At 57.8% G+C, this 19,734-nt stretch overlaps 1 protein-coding gene across 1 annotated transcript in view; it reads left to right on the forward strand.

Moving 5' to 3' along the window:
- Window positions 1-2,683: 2,683 nt before the first annotated feature.
- Window positions 2,684-19,734, forward strand: part of CNPY1 (canopy FGF signaling regulator 1) — a 46,952-nt gene continuing 29,901 nt past the window's right edge. The window contains exons 1-2 of the mRNA XM_072965352.1: window positions 2,684-2,805; window positions 16,161-16,273. Of these exons, the coding sequence (XP_072821453.1) occupies window positions 2,703-2,805; window positions 16,161-16,273 (216 nt within the window). The 5' untranslated portion in view covers window positions 2,684-2,702. The remainder of the gene's footprint in view (window positions 2,806-16,160; window positions 16,274-19,734) is intronic.

Raw genomic sequence — 19,734 nt, forward strand, 5'->3', positions numbered from 1 at the left:
TTTATTTTTCAGAGGCGTTTTAGCTGTACAGCAACTCTGAGCAGAGTTAGAGATTTCCTGTATCCCCCTGCCCCCCCAGACAGCCTCCCCCCTTATCACCACAGATCTGAGTATTTGTGTGTTTTCTTGCTTTGCATCTGGTCCCTGCTTTCCAGCCTCAAGGCTGCCTCAGGGTCCAGCGGGCCTGCAGGTGTTCCAGCCATCAGATCCACATTCCAGAAAGAAGCAAGAAGAACAAAGGAAAGCAACGACCCATGGCAGCTGTTCCTCTGCTTTCAGTGAGTGTTTCAGAAGCCCCTCCAGACCTAGTAGGGAGGAGCTGAGAGCTGGGATCTTTCAGCTGGGCACACCGCTGCCCGGATTAAAAATAAAGTTATGGTCGTAAGCATGCAAACAAGTGCATGTGAGCAAATGGCTAAATCTCCCTTAGGCTCAGTTTCCTGTCTGTGGAACGGGGATTCTGTGCAAGGGAACGGTGAATGTAATACCAGGCTGTTATTTCTCAAAACCAGCCCCCGTTTCTTGAGCCCTGATTGTTCCTGATTGGTCAGGGCCTAGCCGTGGCTGGGACCCCTGCCCAGGCCCAGGAAGCTCTTTCTCCGATTGGACCCATGCAGCCAGTAACAAAGCTGATGCTGAGACTGGAACAGCACTAGCTTTGCTCAGTCGCCAAGGAACGGAGAAGCGGGAACCTAGTCCACAGACGAACGTCTCAACCCAACTCCAGGGGAGACACCGCATGTATAGGTGGGTCGAGGTAACAGAGAGGGAATTGGGACGAGTGGGAGGAATGCCGAGAACCAGGGTGTGGTCTGGACCTGGAAGGGTGCAGCTCTGCTTTTCAGTCTTCGGGCTTTTCTGGTTGTTGTCATGGCAGGCGTCACTGTCGTGGCGCTGGTGGGCCGGCCGTTCAGCAGCGAGTGCATCACAGCGAGCGTACAATGAGGCTCATGGTCCCCCGGAAGTCAACTCCTCCGCCATCTTGGGCCTAGCTGGTCCTTGTTTTTTCCTTTGCAGTTTTCTCTCGAAACTTAGATAAGAGCAACTGCTTTCTCTTCGAGGGAGGGGCAGGGCTATGATTCCAGGGCAGCAGCCCTGGTAACACAATTACTACATGACACAGCTGGGGGCCAAGTGATGGGTGGCAGGGCCACGAAGGTGACTGGAGGCTCAGGGAATCTGCAGGGGGACTGAGCGCAAAGAAACACTTGGCAGGAAACGGGAGTCAGGTTATCTCACTGTCGGAGGAGACACTGACTACTGTGGGAAAGGGAGAGGTTAGAAAGAACCCGAGGTGCTGGATTCGGCTGGAGGTCCCAGCGTCAACGTGTCCATCCAGACACAGCACTAGAGATGTGTGTGTGCATGTGGGGGTGAGTGTGTCCCTATAGTGGTGTGTACACAGATGTCTTTGTCTTTCCCAGGGAGCCTGGGAGCAGCGACACCCCAGCGGCCATCGTGAGGACTGCAGACTTGGTTTGCGGTAGAGGAATGGCTAATCCGAGATGATGTGGTCACTCTCCTCCCTCTCCTGCTCCCGCCTTCCCTCCCGAGCCCCTCCGTTTTTCTTTTTTCTCCCCCTTTCCCCCCTTTCCCCCCGAGATGCTCCCCACTTTCACCTTGGGGGGCCAGCATCGTTTTAGGGACGAGGTGCTCAAAACCAAACCAGAGTTTGGTACTTTCTGCGCACTCACAGAAAACGGAGGTCAGGTGAACTTGGAGGAAATGATTCAGGCTACTGGGAGGAAACTAAAAAAGCACTTCCCCCATTGCACCAAAATGTGCGCCCTTCTCTCCTCACCCAGACTCTGCCCCTTCTGCCTGCGGAGGGGTGGGGAGGGTGACGGAGGCCGGGAGTGTCCAGAAGGAGGCCCGGTTACCCCAGGGGCCCGTACCCAGCTGCTTTTCCTGTTGGGGTTTTAACAAGACTCATTTGCAAAACAGGATGCCTTGCTGATTTTTAAAGGCTGTTCCTGTTAAAATGTAAATGTGTTACTTAATCCATCAAACCCTTTCTCCGGAGTTTATGGGTGGGTGGGGATACGGGGTGGGGGGGAGCAACAGGACTAAGGGGAGGTACTGGGGACAGTGGAGAGTGGGGTGGAGGGATACGAAAGGCCGAGAAGAAAAAGGGCCAGTGTCCCCCCTAAAGCAAGGAGGGGGGAGTGACCCCTGCCAGGGCCTTCTCAGAACTCCCAGGAGGACATTCCTTCTGCCTGTTGTAGCAGCTTTGAGAACAAGGCCCACTGGGGCCAAGGGACCTGTGGGAACTCGCATCTTTACCTGCAGGTGAGGGCCGCATGCAGGGGTGTGTGCTCCGGCTCACACGAGCTGTCTGCCCGGGAAAGCTGGGCCAGCAGGTGCTCAGCGCTGGGGGTGTGGGGACCTGGGTGGGCTTGGGGGCCGGGGGATGGGACCGGGAACAAGGATGGAAGCTGGGGACCTGGGAAGGAGGTTGGATATCTGGACGGGGATGGGGACCTGAGACGGTGCCAGGGGCTGGGAGAGGGTGGGGACAGGGCAGTGGCCAGCCTGGCGGAGGCGGCTCGCGCACCTGGATGCAGGCACAGGTGCAGCACCTGTTGGGGGGGGGCGCTGGTCTCCTGGGCGACGGGGGTGGGGGGGTGGAGGCTGGGTTTGCTGCCACTCCCTGTGGGGCACCCAGAGACCAGAGGGTGCGAGGAGGAAACTGACTGCGAGGCATGGAGCTGTCGCTGCTGCCCGCGGCCCTGCTGGCCCTGCTGGTCCTGCTGGCCTGGCTCACAGCCTCCCTGGATGCCCAGGACCCCGACGTGTTGTGCGGAGGTGCGTGCGCGTGGGCATGGAGGGCCGGGCTTCCCCACGGGCGTGGCCATGAGGCAGCCCCCTTCCCTGTCCCGGGCACCCACATGAGAAGCTCCCCAGGGTTCCCGCTGAGCCCCGCCGGCTGGCCCATGTCCAGCAGCTTCGGCAGCTGCTTTTTAGCCGCTGGGAGCTCTGCTGGCTCTGCCCTGGGCGGGGCCCTCAGCCACGTCGCAGCGTTGTTTGGGGGGGCTCGGGGTGCTGGCTCAGCTGTGGGGTCATGCCGGCACATCAGCCCTGGGGAGCTGTGGGGACACCTCTCGTGGGGCTACTGGTTATTGGGTACGGGCTAGTTACAACTGATTTAAATAGATGCATGCCCAGGTTTTCTGGCTGTAAATTTGCCCTTTGGACTCTAGACTCTGTTGGTGGTTTTTAGTTTTGTTAGTCATTTTGAGGACAAAAGCCAGAAGGGGCATTCTTTCAGTCCCACTGAGGTGATGGGCAAGGAGAATGAGAATTGAGTGACCTGGGTAAGGAGGACAGGGTTCCAACTGGCCACCGTAATGGGGTCCGGAACGTGGGACCAAGAGGTTATGCAGGCGGAAACGTATGGATGGGTCTGGTCAGCTCTGGACACACAGTTGAGCCCCGCTCTGCAGTTTGCTTCTGTGCGTTTGTGGCCCCGTCACCCGGCCCCTGGGTCTCCGGGTGGAGGCAGGCTGGCCATACCTGTCCCAGCAGTTAGAGGCTACTTCACTGACCAGTGCTGACTGCCCGCTGGGCTCTGGGACGGCTGGGGAGAGGAGGGGACGGGGATAGGCGTCCCACAGCTGCCCTGTGTGGGGCCCAGGGGCTGGGGACAGGGTGCAGAGGGCCAGGTGTGGCTGGAACCACAGAGCCAAAAGGGGAGAAGGGACACTGAGCTGGAGGCCCAGGAGTGAGAACTGGCAGGGGGTGTGGGGGACACGAGGAGGCCTGCGTGTCAGGCGCTCTGCTCGGAGCCCCCAGGGTCTCACGCGTGTCGTCAGCTGAGCCTTTCCCTGTAGGCTCAGAGCTGGTGCCCACCCACCTCACCCCACGCCTGTAATCGCCAGGCTCCCTGAGGTGGCTGACTTGAGATGAAGCAAAAGCTCTCCCTGACCCAAAATGTATCATTATCGTTCTCTGCCCAGACCCAGTGCCTGACAGTCATTTCTTTACCCTAAGGCATCACCTCCAGGAAGTTTCTACTAAAAGGCAAGCTGTAACCCAGCCTGCGGGAGCCACCACACTCCTCTTTTGTATTTGTTTGTTTGTTTGTTTGTTTATATTGACAATGTTGCATTACTTTCTGGTGCACAGCATGGTGATTCGCTTATACACACACGTATATTCCTTTTCATGTTCTTTTTCATTGGAGGCTGTTACGAGGTACTGACTATAGTTCCCTGGCTGCACACAGGCCCTTGTTGTTTACCTATTTTATGTGTAGTCATGTGACAGCTTCTTGCTCTCTTTCTTTCTTGCTGACAGAGGTACTTGTGCGTGCTGAGCGCACCCTCCCATCCTTTGACGGCCAGCCTGGGAACTGTCATGGAGACTGTGTGTGTGTCACTTGGCAGCTAATAAGTTCCAGTGAGCCTGGAACGAGGCTCAAGGTCCGCTGGAGGCCGGTCCTCCGCCATGTTGGGCTGAGTTGGTTCTAACCAGTTTTATCCTCAATGGCTGTGTCATTCTTTAATGGCTGAGCCCTGCCGCTTCCCTCCCGTCTCATGTGGAGATGGGCTGTCCTTGGCAGACCCTGTGGGAGAGACCAAAAGGACCGACACAGGAGGTCGTATCTGACTTTCGTGTCCAGCGTCTATCACACGGGTGAGGGGCTTTGTGCGGATGGCCTCACTCAGGCCTCTCACGGCCCTCTGAGGAGGTGGCATCACCCTGTGAGTACCCTGCCCATCTCCACAGCCTCACCTGGTGCCTGTGACACACAGAATACACAAGCAACTAGATGTGTCAGTGTTCCAATAAAGCTTTATTTATAAAAGCAGACAGAGGGCCAGATTCGGTCTGCGGGCCGTGGTTTCCCCAGCCCTGCTCAGTGTTGGCTCCCAGGTCTTGAAGGATATCTGTGCAGCCTCCCTCCTCACCGCTCCACTCGCCTTCCTACTCCTTTGTTTTGAGAGGAACTCAACCTAAAATGGGTAGATAGAACAATTATTTTCACTTGACAGATGAGGAAACTGAAGCAAAGCTTAAGTTTTTCACCCAAGGTCACTCAGACCAGAGGCCCACACCCACACAGCCTGGCTCTGCCATCTGGGTTCCTCACCCTGGTTACAGCTCTCCCGGATACATCGGCACATGAACAACCGAATTCTTGCCTCCCGAGGCCAAGGCCCCTTTCTCTGAGCAACAGGCCCTCCTAGAAACCTGAGGAACGCACTGCTCGGGGCCAGCCCAGCTTCCTGGAGGCCCGTTTTTCCCGGCCACGTGCGGGGGCCCTGCCCTCGGTGAGCAGACCCCACGGGCCCCGTTCTCCCTCAGGGCGCAGGCCCAGGGCTCATCGTGGGCTCCTGTCGTAGTGTTAATTTCTGCCCCACTCTCATCCTTTCTTTGGTCGGTTGGACTCACTTGGAGGAGGGATAAAAGTGGAGTTTTTAAGTGGTGAGACTCTTGCCATGTGCAGACGCTGCAGACATGGCAGTTAAGATGGTGCTCTTGTCCAGCATCCCGCCCCGACCCACCCACACTGCCCTGCTGTTCCTGGGGCCCTGGTAGCATTGCGACAATGGCCTCCTTCTCCTTCTCTTGTGCTCCGACCGCAGCCCGAGCGGATTCTCTCCCCTCTCCCGCCCCTCCTTCCTTGCCTGACCCCATCGCCTGGTGGAGGGCGCCCCGCGGCCTCACCGCTCTGCAGACCCTTGCGCACGTGTGTCAGCGGCCAGCGTGATGGACCAGACGCTATTGATTTAGTGACAGCGATCACTGGAGGCATTGATCTAATGTTTTCATTACACTAAAAATGCTTTAACAAGTTCATTCGGAATTAGGCGATGGCAAAGATCTACTCTGTTTGCATCACGTTCCTGGGAGGAGGTGACTCGTAGGGGACTTTGAAGGACAAAAGCCACACCTACATGGCACTGCTCAGCCTGGTGCCGTGGAACGTCTTCAGCGAAGAGTTCAAAGCTCTCAGTGTCCCCGCCAGGCCTTCCACTTGGAAATACTCAGTGTGGCTCCTGGATTCCTGGTGTCCTGCCCTCGGGGCCCCAGCCCTTCCCCCACCCTCCCCAGCAACTGCCACGGACGGTCCTTGTCCTTGACTGGCCTCAGCCTCCTCCTCTGTCTGCACGAGGGTGGTCAGTGTTTTCCACCAGCTTCCCTGCCCTTCCTGTTAGGGCTTTTCCACCGTATGTCGACTTCAGTCTGAGACCCGGCTGCTTCCCAGCCACGGGACCCTGTGCCTTGGTGTTTGTCACTTCTGCCACGCCCACTGGTGAGTCAGATGGCTCAGCCCGACCGATGTCCAGGGGAGGCCTGGCAAGAACCATGAACTGCCCATGTCACCACCAATGCAGGGCCCTCTCCCTCCATCCTCCTGCAGGTGTGTCTGGCCCGCAGAGGGAATCAAGCCTGTGCCCTCTCAGAGCAGTCTGTGTCACTGCTCTGGACATGCCAGCTTCCTGACGGGCCAGGTGACCGATCCTCACCGCCAAGTGGGATTAGCAGCCGAGATGCTCCGGCTTCCTCAGCTCAGAGCCAGGGACCTCCCACCGCTCTCACCAGCAGGAGAGCCGTGGTCTTAGTCTTATGGGAACTGACGGCAGCTTTTGACACTTTATCGAGAGATCGCTATCTTCCTGGGCAGAGCAGGTGTCTGAGTCCCTTGCGGGAGTCCTTTGGGTGGGACTGGAGGGGCCCCTGGTGATGGTCGCATGCTCCAAACCCGGCGGCTGGGCTCACCCTACACGAGGCGAAGTCAGCCCGGGCTGTTCCTTCAACAGCTCGTTAGATCTCACGGGAGTTTTGCATTTAAGATTCTTTCTGTGACCAAACCTTTTTCGGTGGAAATGGCAGAGACTGACAGTCTCTGGGAGCCCTCACAAGGTGGCTTCGTCATGCGAGCCCGCTCTCAGCACTGCCCGTGGAAGGTGCCCGAGGCGCCAGCTCTCACCACCTCTCTGCGCAGAGGGCACCTGGGCAGAAGGATGCTTGGTTCTGGAGATGGACCGGCCTTTGAATCTTGGCCCTGCAGCCCTGCGTGACCTGAAGCAAAATGCTCACCTGCCCGAGCCTCAGTTTCCCCATCCGTAAAATGGGACGATCGGCCCAGCACCTGCCCCAGCGTCCCTGTGAGCCTTCAGTGAGATGCCACGTGGGGTGCTCCACGTGGAGTCTGCACACAGTGGGCGCTACCGCTCCTGCGTGCGGGTCCCCTGCTCCCCTTGGCCAGGCCTGGATTCAGATTCCCTGATGACCCTTGATCACATCAGGGTGGTTTTAACTGACAGGGACCCCGGGGCTGGAAACCCCTCTCAAGCAGCTCTGACCACGCTTGTGAGAACCGCTAACACGCAGCCCATTTGATGCTTTTCCCAGACTTTTCTAAACGTTACCAAGTCTCTGAGAGGAAAGTTTTAGTGCTCAAGACACAGAGAATTAAAAGGTATCAAGCGAGAGTCTCCCGAATGAAAGGAAGAGACTGCAGCGAGATTTAAGTGGTGTGTTGGCTGGACGTCTGGTCCCCGCGAGGTCGACCGGAGACCGCCGTGTTGCTGGTACCGGCAGTCTCTCCGTGTTCCTGCCCACGTTTCTCCCAGAGCAAACAGAATCTGCTGATCATACTTGTCTTTTCCCTTGGTGACTGAAGGCCATCACCCTGAGCATCAGGGTGACCGAGGAGGACTGGAGGTAAACAGAATTACAGTGCGACGAGAATGTTCCCTGGGAAACAGGCACCACCAGGACAAAGCCTCGTGCGGCTCCTTTTTCTTCAAAGACTGTGGAAGGAAGGTGCCTGTCGTTCAGGTTCTGAGGAGCCAGGGTTTGCCTGTTCGATTAAAAAGTGTTATTTATCGGATTTTTCTTTCTGCATCCACCTCTCATCTTGGTCTCACATCCAGCGCATCCTCAAGTCGTTAAAATGACTTCTTCTCACGGTGCCTCTGTTTTCAGGTCTGGAAAATACAATTTGGGTTAAAACTCGATGGGGAGCCGCTCAGGCGGGTGGGTTGCCGTGGTGATGTGACGGGCGGGGAGACGTGCGGCTGAGGCGCCTGCAGGGGCCTCTGGGCTGGGCTTTGTCTTAGCACCAGCTGGGGGGCCTCCTCTTCCCAGCCCCCGCCCCACCTGCTGCCTCGCTGGGCCTGCCTGGGCGGGACGGTCACGGAGCACCGCGTTTCCCGGGAACGCTTCTAACAACCTGATCCTGCTCAGCTGCAGAGGGCCAAGTGCCTCCCAGGACAGGTTGCACCCTTTCTAGCCCCAGGGGGTCAATCTCAATGGGTCTAAACTAAATGTCATAAGTTTATCTCCAAGCCATTGACTGGGTGGGGCCGGATCATAGGACAGTCCTGGCCAGCGAGTGGGAAGAAGTGTGCTGGGGACATCGGGGACGTTCTCCTGACGAGCGGCAGTGAGGAAACCCCCGCCTGTGACTCTGGATGTCGAGTCTGAGGATCCGAAGCCTAGAAGAACAGACGACACCTCGCGCCTGCACAGGGAAAGCCACAGGTGTCACAAAGCAGCAGAACCAGGCTTGGCAGGCCACTGAGGCGCCGAGCGGACCGGCCCGGGCACGTCCTGGCACCCGGAAATAAACATCTCATTGCCGAACTGTGTTCCTCTTAAATTCGCACGTCAAAGTCTTACCCACCGTGTTTCAGCGTGTGATCTTATTTGGAGGTAAGGGCTTTAAAGAGATGATTAAAATGAGGTCTTTAGGGAGCCCAGCCCTAGTGAGGTGCGGGCTGTGGTCAGTAACCAGTGATCACACTCAGTGGGCATCAGGTGGGGAGGGAACGAAAGGCGCCCACAGAACTGTGGCGCTATCTCGAGACTGAAAAATGAGGCAGCTCGTCCATGGGTCTGTTTATTCCGGGGGGGACTCACTCACGGGGTGGCGTCCGGTGGACAAGGGTCTGGAAGCATGGCCAAGCTGCACTCCGCACCACCGCGGGGCCCTTGGGTGGTGTCAGAGCTACCCCAGGGCCTGGGGCTGCTGCCCGGAAGCAGGATGAACAGGATTTACGCGTGGCTAGCTAGCCTTGTGGGCAAAGTCTTCATGATGTTTCAGAGGCTAATAGCACAAAGACCACCTGGTCCTAATGACGGTTTAATAACATCTGCCCACTATACAGCCTGATGACAGAGGAGAGATTTACCACACAGGACGGCCCCGGGTGGGCTCAGCAGAAGGACAGGAGAAACTGTACAGGCCCACGATGCTGTCAGTCATGCTAACAGCCAGATAGTCGCTCGAAATCCAGCTTGAGTGGTCTCATAAGAAGAGGAAATTCAGACACGGACATACGTAAGCACAGAGGAAAGGCCGTGTGAAGACACAGGGAGAAGACAGCCACGGACACGCCAAGGAGAGAGGCCTCAGAACGAGAGCGGCCCTCCAACACCTTGGCCTTGGATGCCTGGCTTCAAGAACTGTCAGGAAACACGTCTCCGCTCTTGCATCTCTGTTGTGCCCTCCCTGGGGTACTGTGTACTGTCTCCCCAGGGCACTGATACGTCACTGGAGCCCAGACAGGCTTTGGCAGCAAGCGCCATCACCCCTGACTCAGAGTCACGTCCAGGATACGGAGAGGCCTGACTGAACCTCACCCGCGAAGTCAGGAAGCAAAGCAGGAAGCGAGGCAGCCCCCGGCGGTCCCAGCAATGCCACCGGAGACCCAGGTCCTCCACCTCCCTGCCCGCTTGGCGGGGAGACCGGCTCCCGGAGGGGCCAGGACGGCCGCCGCATTTCCAGCTGCCTCTGGCAGGTGACACAGTGCAGCGGCAGGAATGGGGTGCTGGAACGCTCCTGCACGTCTCTGTGCTGAGAAGGGAACAGAGCCCTCTCCTCACACCCTGGCCGGAACTACAGCGCATGCCCTTTCCAGACCAGTGTGGGCAGCGGGCACGGAGTGACGGTAGTAGGGCTGAGCTGAGAAGAAGCCGGGTTTCTGTCCCACGTGGCTGCCCATGACCAGATACGAGCAGTGCTCGACTGATACAGAAGGAGACAGTGGGACAGAAGTGGTGGTTGGGTTGCAGCCGGAAGGGTCTTCCTCCCGCTGCGCCCAGTCACCACCAGTGCTGTTGACTGCTCCCCCAGCTCTCAGTTCACTGACTTCTCTGCACCCCGTCTTTTAGTACTAGAACCCAACCCACAGTCATGTCTCGCCGGGACTGGTGCAGCAGCCTGTCAGCCTGCCTGCACACCCCCTTATCCCCTCTAGCCTCTCCTAACTGTAGCCTAACGACCTTTGCAAAATGCAGAGGTCACCAAGTCTCACCCCACTTGAAATACCACCGTGGTTCCGTGTGGCTTAGAATAAAGACATACTCCCTTACCTGTGCCCGCAAGGCTCCACCTGGTCTGGCCCTGCCCACCCCGCAGCCTCGTCATGGGCCAGTCCTCCCACAGACTCTTCTTCAGGCGTGTGGACTGCTTTTTTATTGTCCCTCAAACTCATTGTGATTTGTCATTCTGGGGTTTAGCATATGCTGTTCCCTCTCCCCAGGTCCTTGTCTGCTCTCTACTGGGTGGACGCCAACTTATCCTAAGGGCTTACCCGTCACTTTCTAGGGAAGCCCCTCATCTTTCCTGACAGCTGTATCCGTCTGTGTGTGACCCTCCCGCTCGGGCTTGACCGTGAGCTGACTATCCCCCCCCCGCCCCATGTCGGCAGAGGGCCGGCCGTCTTCAGAGCTCACCCACGCTCACTCACGCGGCCCGAGTCCGGCAGTGGCTCTGCCTGGCTAGAGGGTCCGGGGCATGGGTGCTGGCTCTCGGTTTGTCCTTCTTCCCTCGTGACCTCTCCATCAGCCATCCTTCTGGGCTCTGAATGTGGCGGCCAGTGCAAGAGGGCAATGGTGAAAGCTGTGAGGCCCGTGAGGCCTGGCCCTAGAGCTGACACCCACCACTCCCTTCATGTTCCACTGCTAAAGCGGGCTGCAGGCCGCCAGCAGCTGAAGGAGATGGGCGGGCGGTGAAATAGCGCCTCTTCTGATCTCTGCTCGTCATGTGGGATCTCAGAGGAGAGTCAGGGCTTCCATGCTTATTGAATGATCGAAGGAAGGAGATACAATCATGGTCTCCTCTTCTTATGTGGACTTCAGTCACCCTAGATCAGGGCCCACCCCAGCGACCTCATCCAAACGTGACCATCTGCAGAGACTGACTTGGTGAGGCCCCATCCCGGTACCTGGGGTGAGGATGTGCGCAGATCCTTGGGGATACAGCTCTGCCCATAACAGTGGGGGAGGGAGAGAGGAGGGAGGAGCTACAAACTGAGATTCGCTCCCCAAGCCCGGGCTGCTCCCCACGTGTGCCTGCCTGGTGCCCATAACTCACCTGTCCCTCTTAGCGCTGTGGACCCCCACCACACTTCCTGTGTCTAGTGGCCAAAACTTTTAAGAAAGACTCGAGCATTGGCCACTTCCGCTTTCAGGAGACCGAGTGTTCCTTCACAGGTGGGGCGTGGGCAGTGTTGCCCTCGCCAGGAGGGGTCAGGGCTTCGTCCTTCCCCAAAGGCGCCCCACTAAGCAGGAGACAGGTATTTTGTGTGGTAGGAAGAGCATGGGCCTTTGAGTGGCCATCCTACTTTGTTGAGGTCACAGGTGGAACCCGGGTCTCCCCAGAACACTGACCGGGAACTTCCAAGCTATGTCTTCACATCTGTCCAGGTGGGTCTGCCAGTCACCTGCGCTTGTGGCTGGGGGACCAACTGCTGCTGGTGGTCTGCATGGCCCAGGCATCCTTGCTCGCCCTGGCTGGTCCAGGCGACAGCACCCCACACCCCTAGAGGTATCTGCGGGTGCCCCCCCGCACCCACTCCTGCGCCGTCAGTGAGCGCTGACCTCCAGGCAAATGCAACGGGGTCCCTTGACGGCCTGCTGTGACTCGTTCCCAGGGGCCCCCTGTACCTTGCACACACCTTGGAGACAGCAGACGTGCCAGCGATGGTTGATCATCAGCCTGCGGGCTGGGTGCCGAGCAGGGTGCGGGTGGGAGAGGCATCCAGACTGCAGTACTCGCCCATCCCCTTGTGGAGGTGCTGGCGCAATGACGGCCCGGCAGGTCCCGGCTCCCTGTGTGCTGGCCCTACCTGCAGGGCTGGGAGCTCTGCACCCACAGCCTTCCCTTTCAGGTGAGCCCCTTCAGATGCTCCAGCCCCCAGGGGCCATCCCCACTGCCATCTCCTCCCATTGTCAAACCTCACTCCTAGGAAGAGAGGAGGGGGCGGGAGAAAGGAGGAGCAGACAGACGGAGGCGGCTGGCGGGCCCAGCTGGGAGGAGGGCTCGCCCTCTGGCAGGCAATGTGACCCGCCAACCCCCCCCCCAGGCTCCACTCCTGCCGCCTGCTCTAATAAACCTGAAACTCCAGTGACTTAAGTGTAGATTTCAGATTAACATTTAAATTAACGCCGGACTAGAAATCTGGAGGCCGGGGCAGCTGATGTGACTCTGTTAACTTGTTCTGTGACCTGGGGCAAAATTTAAAATGATCTTTTCACATCCAGCCACTCCTCCCCTCCGTGGGGAGGTCAGGATGGCAGACCTGGAGGACCTCAGCCCTTCCTGGGCTGTCCTGGAAGTCCTGCCTTCCGCGTGGGTGGGGCTAACCTTTGCCCGCGAGCCGCTCTATTTGACCAGTGAGTGTGGACCCTCCTGGCCCCTGGGACTGGGGCTCCAGGCAGAGAAGAGAAAGTCAGGGCAGGGGGGCTTCCAACGGAACCCCCAACCCTGGCCACCAGGCTGTTTGGGGGCCACCAGTGACTCAGCCATCAACTCAGTCCCTGCAGGCGGACCTCTCTTTAAGAGCTCTCCTTTACATGGCCCATCTTGGTGCTCCCAAAACTTGAGACCTGAGCTGGAAGGAACAGATTATTAACACATGACCAGGAGCCCGGGGGTGGGCATGCCTGCCAGGTCCATCCCCGTGGGTTCCAGAAAGCCAAGGGTGTCTCAACCTGCTGGGGTCTGAAGCCCAGGTCTGCAGACACAGAACAGACAGCCACTCAGGGATCCGGGTTCCTGGGCGAGCCACCAGGTCAAGCTGGGGTTCCGAGAATCTGGACTCCCCCAGAGGGGCGGGGAAGAGGCCAGCCCTGGCTGAGCGCACATGCACGCGAGGTGCTGCATAGACTAGTCCTCGCCCTCCGCTGAAGAGAGAGCTGAAGGTGAAGCAGGCTGAGTGAAGTGTGCACGGGTGGGCAGGCTCTGAGGCCAGGTGCCCTCCAGCCGGCAGGAGGGACTGGGGCGGTCCAGCTCTCAGCTGTGTCAGGAAGGGCCGAGGTACTGCCAGTCACCCCGACCCTTGGTGGGGGCCTGCGGGACCTGCCCTGCTCTCCAGGACCCTTCACACAGGCTTCCACGTCCCTCCCAGGCTGGGACACTGCACCTTCACCCTGACGGCTCCTTCCCTGCTGCCAAGGGAGCGGACCCCCGTCTTCCCTCTCACGGGAGCAAGGCGTAAGGGATGTCAGGACCCTCTAGGAAACCCTTCCCCTTCTCTCCCTCTCGTCTGTCCGCAAGGACGCCTGCACGGTTACCTTTGCCTTCTTCCCAAGAGGCCTCCCAGCTGTGCTGCGGGCCGTCTACCCGCTGTGAGGCCTGGGGGAGGGGCCCCAGGTGAGCGCTCTCCCAGCCAGCCCCGCCCCCTCCGGTGGGCTCTGTGTCTGGTCAGCGTCCCCATGGGAGACTCCTGCCTGGGAGGCATCGATCGGGTCACACCTGCTGGGACAGTGGTGACCTCAAAATAGCAGCAGCTGCCCATCTCACGGAGGGGGTGAGCAGGAGCCATCCAGGTCGATGAGTGGGTGTCCTGCAGTGCCCAGGTTGCTGGTCCCGATGGCCCGAGGCCCGTCTAGGCTGCGCTGGGACAGGAAGGCAACGCTGGGCCAAGGGCCTTCAGGAAGGTGCCAGGACACACGGTGACGCGGCCGTGGAAGCCGGAAGGGACGTGTGCTCTCCAAGTGTGTGGCCACGGGTTCCTTTCTTGCGGATGAAGGGGGCAGCCCCACCCTCCGCACACTGCGCAAAGGCTGGGGTCCTCCCTGCCTCTGGCAACAGGCCCACAGACCTTCCAGCTCCTGCTGGTGGTGGCCTTGGAGAGATGGGCTCTTCTTGGGGAGCCCCTGGACCAAGAAGGACTGGGTGCCACTCATTGGGCCTACAGTTACATGGTAGGTTACCGTAAGGACCAAGGACAGCTCACACAGCACGTAAGGGACAGGGTCATGTGACCCCATGGCCTGAGCTCTCCATCAGCTGACTCGCCTGGGTACATTCACAGACATGCACTGGGTGACCTGGGGAGGGGCACTGGGGAAAGCCCCTCAAGCTCTCTAGGCCTCACCACAAGATGGGGTGAGTCCGAGGGTCCCTCTCACGGGCTGTGACGAGCGTTGAATGCATGGCACGTGGGAGCACGACTTAGCATGTGGAAGGCAGGAAGCATCTGTACTGTTGGCATCTCATGACTGTGGCTGGCCTCTGCTGCCGTCAATGCAGGTTGAGCCAGGGGCCATATGTTCTGATATATCACCAGGAAACAGCATGAAAAACAGGGCTGGGTGAGCCAAGCCAGCATTCAAATTTGGGCATTTAAAGATTATGCTGTTCTCCCAAAGGTACCCTGAAATACAGTGCTTGAGTAAGACAATGTGCCCATGCCTCATTTAACAGCAGGTGAAGAGCTGTAACGGGTTGAGGCTTTGTCGAGCTCCTCCAGCATCGTTGTCCACAGCTGGGCCACAAACAGCAAGTTCAAAATCATTTTCCTGTATCAAAACTGTATCACCTCACACCAGCCAGAGTGACCATCATTAAAAGGTCTATAAGCGATAAATGCTGGAGAGGCTGTGGAGAAAAGGGAACCCTCCTGCACTGCTGGTGGGAATACAGTTTGGTGCAGCCACTGTGGAAAACAATATGGAGATCCCTCAAAAGACTAGGAATAGACTTACCATATGACCCAGGAATCCTGCTCCTGGGCATATATCCAGAAGGAACCCTAGTTCAAAAAGACACCTGCACCCCAATGTTCATAGCAGCACTATTTACAATAGCCAAGACATGGAGACAGCCTAAATGTCCATCGACAGAAGACTGGATAAAGAAGCTGTGATTATATTTATACAATGGAATACTACTCAGCCATAAAAATGACAACATAATGCTATTTGCAGCAACATGGATGTCCCTGGAGAATGTCATTCTAAGTGAGGTAAACCAGAAAGTGAAAGAAAAATACCATATGAGACCACTCATATGTGGAACCATTAAAAAAAAAAGACAAGTGAACTTTTATATAAAACAGAAACAGACTTACAGACATACAATACAGACTTGTGGTTGCTCGACGGGAGGGGAGTGGGAAGGGATAAACTGGGAGTCCGAGATTTGCAGGTACTGACTGGTATATATAAAATAGATAAATAAGTCTATGCTGTATAGCACAGGGATATATATTCAATATCTTGTAGCTCATGGTGAAGAAGAATATGAAAATGAATATATGTATATTCGTGTATGACTGAAGCAATGTGCTGTACACCAGAAATTGACACAACATTGTAAACTGACTATAACTCAATAAAAAAATTCAAATGTAAAAAGAAAATCACTTTCCTGTAGAGCATATGAGGCTGCTATTGGAGGCATCACTTCATTTACTTTTACTTGCTGAGAATTCTCAGTCGGGCAGCCCTACCTGGGAAGAAGGGGAAATCAGGTGTATGGTCTGTAAGTTTCAGAGGCTCCCTGAGATTCTGGGTCCAGCAGAGATGGGTCTCTGGGAGCAGGGCCCAGTTTTGGACAAACCTTTCCCATTCGCAGAGGCTCCTCGGGTGTAATTATACGGCCCAGTGGAGCTTGGGGTCTCTGATAGGCTCGGAGTGTGGGTCTCCTTATTCTTTTTAAAAAGCGTGTTTTAAATGAAAAAATAAAGCGTATGTGTTGTGAAAAAAACAAAATATAAAAGGATGTACAAAGAAAGCTGGTCTCAGGTTGGCCTTCTTGGAAAGCTGCACATTTCTGCCCATAAGGAAGCAGCCAGGGGACAAGAGCCCTTCCCAGCTCCCGGGGGACATGGGCTTGCTGACACTCCAGCTGGAGAGCGTCTCGGGGGAGCTTCGCTCCCCTCCCAGAAATAATGGGCGCTCTGTGTCTTGTTCAGCATGCAGGGCCCTGATGGACGAGGTGGAGTATGATGTCACCAAGGCTCGGCAGAAGAAGACCAAGGTGGGCTCCTTCCGAGTGAATCCTGACGGGACGCAGGAGAGGAGAAAGGTAGCGGAAAAGAAATTATGTGCCAGTGTATAATTGCGGATATGGGCAATTACCAGCCATTTATCCAAACAGCAGTTGGTCTTAATCTTCTAACCTTTCTCTTGTTCAGGGTATCAGCTCTAAATTGCTTCTGAGTCCTGGGGGACCCAAAGTAATCTTTAAGCTTGAAATTGAAGTCTCTCTCCCAGCACCTAAATTTTGTGTCTTGTCAAGTCAGAAGACATTTCTACACTGTTGTTCATCAGGATAAAAATAGCACTTCCATGGTTCTTGGGTGAGGCCAGCAGGGGACCCAGAGCCGCTGTGGGGGCTGCCTAGACACCTCAAAGGCTGAGTACCCTCCCCCAGGCTCCCCACCCGCTGCCTCCACGGCCTGCAGAGGTTCCTAGCTGGGGGCCAGGACGCAAGACTCCAGGACAGACGCTTGTCTGAGGGGAAGGAAGGATGCGCTTCCTCCACAGAGACAGCCCAGAGAGGCCTGGCCCGAAGCATCTGATGGCAGGGCTGGGTGTCTGAGAAGCCAGGAGAAATGGGCTGGGGCCACTGCGCACACGGGCCCCTGCCTCCTCCCCCAACCCAGCGCTCAGGGGGTCAGTGCTCAGAGCAGCGAGTCCATTTCAGTGTCGTCGTAAGCGAGCTCTACTTGGAGAAGGTGCTCCAGGATCTCTTCCAGCTCACTCAGGGACGCAGAAATTGGATTTGGATTTTTTGCTGGTTCGGCCTAGAGCCCTACCCTGTTTTAGAGCAAACGACTGAGGTGAGCTGTCTGCTTTTCCCACCTCTTTCTGGAGTCGTGTGCCCATCAGAGAGATGGGAATAGAGCAGGGCAAGCCCCCTGGGGCTCGCACGGTCTGGAACGCACCTCTGAGGAAGGCCTGAGTGGGATGTTTTCATCTGCCTGAGTTAGGAGACCCCCCCCCCCAAGAAGGGCAGGACGTTCCACCCCATGTCAGCGCATCTCCCGTAATTTCACAGGCAAGTCTGCTAACCTGGGGATTTCACTGGAAGGACAGGGATACTTCAGATTTCTGCACAGCCATGCTGGCTCCATCGCGGGCCCCCTCCCTGCGGCCAGGTAGCCCTGGGTCCCTTGTGGTCACAGCGCTCGTAGGGAAGGGGCAGCCCTGGCTCCTGACACCAGCCGCAGAGGATTGTCCCGGTCAGGGAGGACCAGGGAAGGTGTGTGTGTCCAGGGCCAACGCAGCTTCAAAAATAGATGGAGTGTTACTATTGGAAGAGGTTAACATGTGGGGCACGTTGAGCCATTGCTGGTGCAGCTGGGCCAGGGGAGAGGAGGAGATCTTTCTCTAAAAGGTACAAGGGCAGAATAGAGTGGTCAGGAGACCCTGGAGGGTCGGGAAGGAGCAGAGGGACAGGGATGGAGACGTGGGTCCCTGAGGTAAGACGGGGGAGGCTGGCAGTCCTTTGTCGAGAACCAGCCATGACAGCCTTTAAGTGATTTCTGGTCCTAACAGCCACCTGACTGCAGGTGAGCGGTGTCCCGTGGTCCTGCCACGGAGGGCCCTGCGGGGGCTTGGAAGGCGCCACGTGGGCCCTCCATCCTCCATGCTCTCCCACTGCAACCTTGGTGGTCTTTCCCCAGGGTCCACGCCAGAGTGCCCTGAGCCCCCTGACCTGGACTCACATTTATCTGAAAACAGGCCAGCCCGCCCCCCATTGCCTTCCAGGACATTCCACTCTGAGACAGTTGAGTTGAAATCACATTTAAAGTGTTGCCACAAACACTGGGTCTGCGGAGCAGTTTGAGAGCCATCGTTCTGCTGCGTTCATCAGTTAGACCAGGGTCACCTCAGAGTCCCGGCCACTGTGAGCTGGGCCGTCCTGCACCACGCTCTGCTTGGAGCTGCCGCCCAGCGGTCGTGGGGAAGGCAGCCTCCCGGGAGCCTTCTCCCTGGCCCCGGAGCTGGACTCTTGTCACAGACACGTGGGAGGGTCCGCGGTGCCCAGAGAAGCTGGCCCTTAAGGCCCTGGGCTTTGGACCCGCGTGGCTTTGGGGTGGGGATGGAGGTTGGGTTTCCTGGCTCCAGCCACCTCGAGGCCAGTGATCCCAGTGGCTCCCGTGTTTCGCAGAGCCCAGGGGTCTTCCCTCGAAACCACTGGGTGCCGAGCTTCCTCCCTCTCAGAAAGCGCTCTTCTGCTCCAGACCCCCGTGGTGGTCTCCCTCGGCCAGTGGGCTGCTTGGCCAAACCTGAAACGCGGGAGCCTCGCGGTGTGAAGCTGGGGCCCCACCTGCGTCCTGGACGCTGGCCAGGCGCTCTCGCTGGCGGTGCTGATGTGGCGGCATCTCTGTCCTTCTGCTGTGAGCGTGCAGTGTGCGTGTGCTCAGCTTGGTGTTTGAGAAGCACAGAAAAAGCACAAAAGAAGTGCCTGGCAGGTTGTGCAGAGAGGATGGGGCCGGCGGGGCTTCAGGTGCCAGCCGCCCCCGGGTCCCTGACACGCTGGCCAAGGGCCACGCGTCCGTCTCCGGCCCTCCCCTGCTTTTCCTTTCCTTTTCTGTTCTTTTTCTCCAAGGATGGAGGGAGACACTGACGCTCAGGTTGTGCCCTCCGAGCTGAGGGTCCGGGGAGAGCCTCAGGGGGAGGGTGGGGGCGCCCCGAGAGTCTGTGTTCTGAGGGGTAGTGGCCTGAGCTGATCTTTCAAGTACAGTGTGGACAATTAACACACAAAGCGGCTGGTGTTGGTGTGGGCCATTCGTGCGTGTCCTGCCTGGCACTGGGGCCACTCTGGGAAGGGCGGCGTGGAAGGAGGGATGTGTGGGCCAGCTGCTAGGGCCAGGTCTTGCTTGGTGAGAAGGTTGAGGGGACCACTGTTGCACAGAGGACATTGCACAGAGGATGGCCAGGGAGCCCCATGCGGTGGCTGCAGACGGTGCCCAGCGCACTCTGGGCCCCGCCGACGTGGGCTCGGAGGACAAGGCGGGGCCGCGTGTCCTCCAAGTAGCGTGCTGGCTCCGCTGCCCCGATCCCTGATGCAGCCCGAGGGCCGGGGCCGTCCTGTTCTGTTCCATGACTCTTCCCAAGTGCATCCCAGCAATGAAGCCCAGGCCACTGGTCCAGAAGTCTGGCTGAGCCCTGCCTGGGGGCTCGGAGCCCCTGGAAGTGCTGTCCTCAGGCCACGCCCAGGCTGCAGGGTTCAGGTTGGGCCTGCGGGGCCCTGGCCGCCTGCGGGACCCACTTTGCTGTGGCTCAGCTGTGCCATCTCATCCCCTCCAGCTCCTAGCCGGCCTTGCTTTGAGCCCTTGTTCTGTCTTCGCTTCCTGCTCACACACTCATGAGCAGGGGTGCCTGCCTCTAGGGTGGCTCCCTGGACCACAGACTCCCAGACGTGGCCTTCCACTTGGCCACCTGCGGGGTGCTGGGAGAGGGGAACGGCAGGGGGCTGGCCCTTGGAGGGCAGGGTGAGGTGGGGGTCAGGGTTGGGCTCAGAGTTGGGGGGGTGGG

Source organism: Vicugna pacos, chromosome 7 (assembly GCF_048564905.1).
Source record: "Vicugna pacos chromosome 7, VicPac4, whole genome shotgun sequence".
NCBI classification, from domain to species: domain Eukaryota; kingdom Metazoa; phylum Chordata; class Mammalia; order Artiodactyla; family Camelidae; genus Vicugna; species Vicugna pacos.